This window comes from Corvus brachyrhynchos, unplaced genomic scaffold (genome assembly GCF_000691975.1).
Source record: "Corvus brachyrhynchos isolate BGI_N302 unplaced genomic scaffold, ASM69197v1 scaffold58, whole genome shotgun sequence".
In the NCBI taxonomy this organism is placed as follows: domain Eukaryota; kingdom Metazoa; phylum Chordata; class Aves; order Passeriformes; family Corvidae; genus Corvus; species Corvus brachyrhynchos.
In genome coordinates, this window is record NW_008239539.1 from 1,631,674 (window position 1) to 1,638,942 (window position 7,269).

The following is a 7,269-nucleotide window of genomic DNA, read 5'->3' on the forward strand; positions in this document are numbered from 1 at the left end:
CTGAGCCTCCTTTGCTCCAGGCTGAGCCCCTTTCCAGCTCCCTCAGCCGCTCCTGGGGCTCCAGCCCCTTCCCCAGCTCTGTTCCCTTCTCTGGACATGCTCCAGCCCCTCAGTGTCCGTCCTGTCATGATGGGCCCAAAAGTGCCCCCAGGACTGGAGGTGTCCCAGCAATGCCAGCACAGGGGGACAATCAGCCCCAGTTTGTAACAGAGATGCCAGAAGGTTGTTCTGAAATGCAGGCAGGAGTGATTAGGGGCTGCTCTGCTTCCTTTGGTAGCAGGGACAGTGGAGCCTTGAGACACCTCCAGCTGGGACCTGCCAGCATCGCTTGGAGGGCTGAGGCCAAAGCCACAGCAGGGCTCCATGGAAAGTGATCCCAGGGAATGGGCACGGCCCCGAGGCTGCCAGAGCTCCAGGAGCGTTTGGCCAGCGCTGCCGGAATGCCCAGGGTGGGGTTGTTGGGGGGTCTGTGCAGGGCCAGGGGCTGGATTGATGATCCCGGTAGGACCCTTCCCACTCAGGATGTTCTGTGACTCTACAGAAGTCTCCCCGCTCCAGCCTGGAGCAGCGTGTCAGCCCCGTCTCTGCCATGTGGGCGAGGGATGAGCTCTGACTTCCGTGGGCTGTTCCAGGCCTTTACCTGGGTGTTGTGTGCGAATTCCCGGAGCTGCTTCCTGACCTCTGCCCAGCCCTCCTCATCCAGCTGCCTGGGACAGAACAGCTTGTTTGGATCATGCCCAGACATCACATCCAGCCCCTCCACAGATCCCACACAACTGGTGCCCATCCCACCACAATCCCCAGCACTGGAACCTTTCCTCTCCCAGTGCCCGAACTTCCCCAGGGTGTGCGGCACCACCGGGGAGTCCCAGCCCTTCTGCCAGCCTGGGACTCCCCACCCACAGCCTGGGGCTGTCCCAAACAACATCCATGCAGAAAGAGTCCTGAACCTGCCGCTGCGGGGCTGGATTTGGTGGCAACAGGGAGCCATCAGTGCCAAAGGCTGGCACTGCCCCTGTTTGGAGCAGGGACCGTCCGTTCTGGTCAGCGAGCATGAGAGGTGAGCTGTCTGCACAGCCCGGCGTGGGAAAGCCCTTCCCAGCCCGTCCCAGCCTCCGGGAGGAAAATACAGGTCACATCTGAGGCTCGGGAATTCAGGCTGTGTGAAGGCAGGGATGCATTGTGCTCCCTCCAGTTCCCTCCGCTGGCCGCAGCTTCCCGGCACGGGGAGATCCCGGCTGGGATTTCGTGGGAGCAAGGGGAGAAGGGAACAATAAGCAGGGAATTGGTGCAGCTGGTAAACCCCCACAGCAGGGGAGGTGGAAGGAGCTGGGCTTGAAGGTCCCTCGCAGCCCAAGCCATTCTCTGATAAAGGCAAGAAGCAGCGGGAATTGGAGCTGGAGTGCTGCGGGAACACCGGGATTCCTGTCTCTAGCTGGAGGAACAAGGCAGCAGCACGGATTAACCCATCAGTGTTTGAAGTGTGTGGGGTCTCTCGGCAGTTAAAAGAAACCCCAAAAGACGAGATGCATCACTGAAATTCATCTTCTGGGCTTTCCATGCCTTGCTCTGCCCAAATCACTGCATTTACTCATGGACCATTGCTATTTTCAGTGTGGAAAACGTGGCTGGGGCTGGTTGAGGCTCAAGCTTGTGCCCGAGACAGCCTTCCAGAGCCCAGGGGCTTTGGCACTGACCCACTCCTCAGTGCTGGCATCCAGCTAATGGAATATTTGACATGTTTTCTAGGTGACCACATCTTTTAAAAGGCTGAAAAACCCCAGCTCAGGTTTCTCCTGCGCTTCGTTCCAGCCCTCCACAGCCATAGTTGGTTGAGTTTTAGCAGGATAATGGAGCAGGGGGAAGAGACCCATCAAAATTTAGCAGCTCCAGGGCTTGTTGGGAAGCCAGGGAGGCACCAGCACAGCAGCACCAAAGGGTTCCAGCCCAACTCCCGCACTGGGAAGGAGGAAAACCAGGACCATGCCAAACTGGTGGTGTCTCACAGGCCTTTCTCAGGTTGTGATCCACCAAAGCACTTGGGCATCTGCTTAACTTCGGCTTTTAAAGAGGTCAGTGGGGCTAAAAACATCATTAAATCAAATATGTGCTTAAGAGCTTTCTTGGATCAAGGCCCAGTGCCCAGCTCTCTTCCCGCAGGAAGCGCTGTGCCGAGGGGACAGCTGCCTCTCCTTCCCACAGCAGGCCCCAGCAGCTCCCTCTCCCTGCTTTTTGCTGCCTCCACCCAGGCAAAAAAGATCCCTCAATCCACACATTCGTGAGAACTGCGAATGACAGAGATCCCAAGAAAGAAACAGCACTCACTGCTCCCGAGGCACTGGAAGGGCAGAGGCTTCCTTCAGGCTTTTCTGGAGGCAAAGGAAGAAGAGAATTCCTGTGAACGTGAACCCATTACAGTCCCAGATCCTGCTGCTTTCAGAGAAATCATATCAGGGAATGGGTTAGGCTGGAAGGGACCTTAAGGATGATGGGTCCCTCCCCCCAGTGGGAGGACATTTCCCAATCCCTGGAAGTGTCCAAGGCCAGGCTGGACGGGGCTTGGAGCAGCCTGGGATAGTGGAAGGTGTCCCTGCCCATGGGATGGGGTGGGATGGGATGAGCTTTAAGGCCCCTTCCAACCCAAATCTCTCCATGATTCCATAATTTTGTGACAAGGAGATGACTGTTGTGCTCCCTGCCTGTGCCACGGGCACAGCAAACCCTCAGGGAGAGGGTGGATGTGGCACCTGGGGACGTGGTTCAGTGGTGGCTTTGGCAGTGCTGGGGGAAAGGTTGGACTCGACGATCTGAGAGGGCCTTGCCAACCTAACCAACCCTAGAAATGCCTCAGGAAGGGGCTGAATCTACAGCTCACAAACTCTTCCCACCAAGCCCCAGCTCCCCACCTTCTGCAGCTCCTGGAGCTGCATCTCCAGCTTTGCCTTCTCCTCCCGCAGCCGATTCAGCTCCCGGGAGCTGTTTGTCAGCAGCTCTGGGTCCGTGATGGAGAAGTGGAGCTCGGCAGGGCCACAATCCACGGCACTGCTCCCCAGGGAGCGGATCTGCTCCCGCTGCAGTCTGTAACGAGCCACAGGGGTCAGGCCCTCCTTTGGGTGACATCACTGAGCAGTTCTGCTGCTTCTGAAGGTGCCACTCACTGGGACCTGCTGGTTCTGGCCACCTGTGAAGGACAAGTGGGAGACTTTCTGAGGGGAGCTTGTCCTAGAGCTATTTGTGGCTTTTATACCACAAGTATTTCTGCTGCTTCCCACAGCCCAAGCTGCCGAGAGAGCTGAGAGCACTGCAGGGACGGGCTGGGAGGTGGAGCTATTTGTGGTACCTCTGCATTTCCACACCATGCACCGTGGGATCCATCTCTCACCCTGCATTTTAAGTGGGAGGAATGTATGTGCAAAGCAGCTCCATGGGGTCCAGAGCACCCTGATGTGCAGCTGGAGGCAGCGTGATCCTGCATTGCCGGGAGCAGGGAGATAAATGTGCTTTGCAGATCCTCTCCTCCACCTGGGAGCTGTGTTTGCCTCTTTCTAGGGCAGAGGGTGGGTGCTACGGGGCTTTTCCACTTGGTCCTGAGGGAGGAGGTGGCTGAGATTTACCCATAGGCAATCAGCAGGTTCTCGTGCTTCTTGGCCAAGTCCTTCATGCGTTTCTTGTACCCACGTGCTGCCCGCGCCAGCTGCTCCTCCCGGGACTTGTAGGAAGCCCGGATATCCCTGAGCATGCTGTCCACAAAGTGCTTCATGGCAGCCTGGCCAGCCGGGACCTTGTCATGTCCTGTCACGCTGCTGGGTTTGCTGTCCATGTAGTTCTGTAAATGCACAGAGAGGGGAATCCAGGGGGAACACCTTCCCACTGCCAGAGGGCAGGGAATGGATGGGATATTGGGAAGGAATTGTTCCCTGGGAGGGTGGGCAGGCCCTGGCACAGGGTGCCCAGAGCAGCTGTGGCTGCCCCTGGATCCCTGGCAGTGTCCAAGGCCAGGTTGGACGGGGCTTGGAGCAGCCTGGGACAGTGGAAGGTGTCCTTGACCATGGCAGGGGAACTGAATGATCTATTCTGTCATTCTATACCAGCCCCCCTCCGCACACAGATTTCCTGTATGGCCACACAAAATTATCTGTGAGCTTCTGCTGGGACTTTCCTGGTCAGATTACAGGGATTAAAAGACCCCTTTCTTTACTTATTTATTGGCAGCAGCCTACAAGAGGAGGGTGCCAGCATGGAGAGACCTGAGGGAACAGCTGGAGCTGTGCCAGGGGAGGTTTAGGCTGCATTTTAGGAAAAGACTCTTCCCCCAGTGGAAGAGCACTGCCCAGGCTCCCCAGGCAATGGTCCCGGCCCCAAGGCTGCCAGAGCTCCAGGAGTGCTTGGACAGCGCTGCCAGGGATGCCCAGGGTGGGGTTGTTGGGGTGTCTGTGCAGGGCCAGGGGCTGGATCCATGATCCTTGTAGGTCCTTTCCAGCTCAGGATATTCCATGGTTCTGTGACACCTCCCCAGGCCAGGAGAGCCCTGGGCTGGGGGTACCCACCGCCACATCCCTGATGTACTGCCCCAGCCGGGAGCGATATTCCTCGTTCAGCTCCTTCAGCCGGAGCTGCAGCCGGGAGTTCTCTGCCTCCACCTCCTGGAGCTGCCTCTGGGACGTGAGCAGCACCTGGCACAGCAAACAGAAACCCTGCTGCCCTGTCCTCTGGCCAAGGAGGGGGAGCTGAGACGCTCCATAAGAGCCCAGGGTCTTCATTTCCAGATATTTGGCTTCTCTAGAGCTGGGAAGGGCCTGGATTTTCAGAGGAACCCACTGGAAATGTTTATAATCCCTATTCCCCTGCTACCTTCTGTCATTTACCACCCCCCACCCCAGCGATTCCACCAACTCTTGCTGAAAACCAGCGAACAAAATTCCTCCCACCACCTTTGCAAGCAGCACTTCCACCACGTGCAGGGGGAAACTGCACGGGGAGAACCTCAGTGTGACGAGCTCCCTGGAGAGGGAGAGGTGTTGGAACACCTGGATTCAAGGCATCCCAGGCCTGCCAGCTCGGGAGGAGCACACGGCAGCCGGATGAGGTGAGGGAAGCCCGTCCTCACCGCTGACTGCTCCGCCAGCCGGTGCCGGCTGTCCCCGATCGCTCCCTTCGCCTCCTGCAGCTCCTTCCCCAGCGCCAGCCTGGACACACAGGAAGAAGCTGGGTTTATTTTAACCCCCCAAACTCCTTCTCCATCCCTGGAAGTGTTCAAGGCCAGTTTGGAAGGGGCTTGGAACAACCTGGGATACTGGAAGGTGTCCCTGCCCATGGCAGGGGGTGGAATGGGATGAGCTTTAAGGTCCCTTCCAACCCAAACATTCCGGGATTCTGTGATTCTCCACAGGTCCAACACAGCCAGCTTTGGGAAGAAAATTGCTTTGGCATGACAGAAACCTCCCAGCAGCAGCTGCCAGCCCCCAAATGTGGGTCAAGCAGTGCCACAAAATCTCTCCCTGCTAAAGGTGAACACCCTCCACAGCTCAGAGGGTCGAGTCCTGTAGTGTCCCTGCTGGGGCAGCCTTTCCTGGGACATCAACCCCATCCCAAGGTGATGGAAAACCCACTGTGGAGGTAAGGGCTGGGCTGGATTCATCTCTGGGCTGTCACACGTTTGCTATGTGTCACAGAGGATTTTCAAAGTGTCCCTAAACACCACCAACTTTAACCTGACAGCTGACTCTCTGAAGAGCCTTGAAAACATCAGGTGTTCCAGGCCTCACTTCTTCCAAGGGTGGATCATCATTCCTTCCCTGTACCCCCCAAAGGCAGGCTGCCTCCTCCCCTGCTCCCGTGGATCAAATCCAGCTGCAACAAGTCCCACAAACACCTGGCTCAGCAGAGGGACGTGCCCCCAACACTCACACTCGCTCCTCCAGCTTCTGCTGCTGCTCATCGTGGGCTTTCTTCAGTTTTTCAAGCTCCACTTTTATGTGATCCTGGTTTCCAAGCAACTGAGGGACACAAGAAGAGGAAGATGAGGCAGAAGGCTGAGTGAAGAGAGGACAACGTGAGGAGAACCTCGAGCTGAGCGCTCGTCCAGCTGAGCAGGGACATGCTGAGGGAAGGACTGGTTTAACTGGGAGGGACTGGTGCCCTCTTGCACGGCAGGAATGGTGTGTGGTGTGCAGCCAGGGCACGTGGAGGTGCACACGTGTGGCTCTCCCGAGGGAAATGCTCACGTTGAGAGTCAGATTCCCAGCAGGAGCCGGCGGCAGAGCCCAAGCTGGTTTCACACGGGCTGCAGATGGGGAGGAGGCAGGGACCATCTCTGCGCTCTCAGTTTTGGGTGCTTCATCACCCCCAGCCTTCTCAAGTGCGAGAAAGAAGGAAAAAAAGTGTCCTCTGCACTTGTTGGCTTCTACACTCCTGTCTGTGTTCCCCCTGCTGGGCACGGACCCAGGGAATCACCTCTGCCCCCCTCAGCTCTGCCTGCACATCTGGAGTTATTCCCGTCTCGTTTTGCAACTGTGGAGTTTAAAAAAAGGATTTAAAATGAATCAAGGCATCAGCTGATCCACAGAACTCAAGTTAGCACCAGGAGGTGCCAGCCACGGTTGGAATCAATCCCCCCTCTGCTTCCCAAGGATCCAGCAGCAGACCCCCACACACTCACGTTTCTTTCCAGCTCCTGCTGCTCGTGTTCAGGGGCAGCTGCGTCTTCGGGCTGGTTTGGGGAGAGGGAGAAGAAGGGGCCTGGTAGATCCCTGTTCTCCAAGGGGCTGGTGGAAGGGCAGAGAGTCCCTTACCTTCCCCCTCCGAGCAGAGCGGGGATGTCCTGCTGCTCTCCCTCTTCGCAGCTCGGGGGAGGATTGCTGGGCCGAGCCAGCAGGGTGGGGGCTCTCTTTGGCCAGGCTGAGCAGCTCTTGGGTCAGCTCCTCATTCCTCATCACCTGCCAGGTCAAATGAGAAGGAAAGAGCTTCTGAAATCCCCCTCTGGTCAGCACAGCCCTGCTGCTCCTGGAGCGTGCTCCAGGCAGGCACCCCCTCCCACCCCCAAGTCGAGTTTTAATTTTAGTTCTGTCTCACATGTCCAAGGATACTGGTGATTTTCTGCTTCTCATGGCAGAGCATTGCCAGGCAGCAGGGCTATTCCCACTGAATATTATCCCTCTGCACATCTCACTCTCACACTCAAGTCCAGGTCCCAGTGCCAGCCCTGGGCACAGCTCTGCCATCACCTCTCCAGGCCTCCAGCCCCCTCCTCGCCCCCACCCTGCTCCCTCC

General features: G+C 57.4%; 1 protein-coding gene across 5 annotated transcripts in view; it reads right to left on the minus strand.

Annotated features, from left to right (window-relative positions):
• The window catches only part of CCDC78 (coiled-coil domain containing 78), a 15,512-nt gene that overhangs the window by 2,667 nt on the left and 5,576 nt on the right, over positions 1 to 7,269 (minus strand). For 2 of the 5 annotated variants that reach the window (XR_001864314.1, XM_017741297.1), the window contains exons 5-12: positions 6,792 to 6,935; positions 6,659 to 6,709; positions 5,908 to 5,996; positions 5,108 to 5,186; positions 4,548 to 4,673; positions 3,615 to 3,826; positions 2,907 to 3,078; positions 2,326 to 2,369 (exon numbers count right to left, since the gene is read on the minus strand). Coding sequence is in view for 3 of the 5 variants with exons in the window: in XM_017741297.1 (XP_017596786.1) it covers positions 2,326 to 2,369; positions 2,907 to 3,078; positions 3,615 to 3,826; positions 4,548 to 4,673; positions 5,108 to 5,186; positions 5,908 to 5,996; positions 6,659 to 6,709; positions 6,792 to 6,935 (917 nt within the window). In the remaining 2 variants the exon portion in view is untranslated. Of the gene's footprint in view, positions 1 to 640; positions 708 to 2,325; positions 2,370 to 2,906; positions 3,182 to 3,614; positions 3,827 to 4,547; positions 4,674 to 5,107; positions 5,187 to 5,907; positions 5,997 to 6,658; positions 6,710 to 6,791; positions 6,936 to 7,269 lie in introns of all 5 variants that reach the window. The other 3 variants (XR_001864313.1, XM_008639131.2, XM_017741296.1) reach the window with 3 other exon arrangements.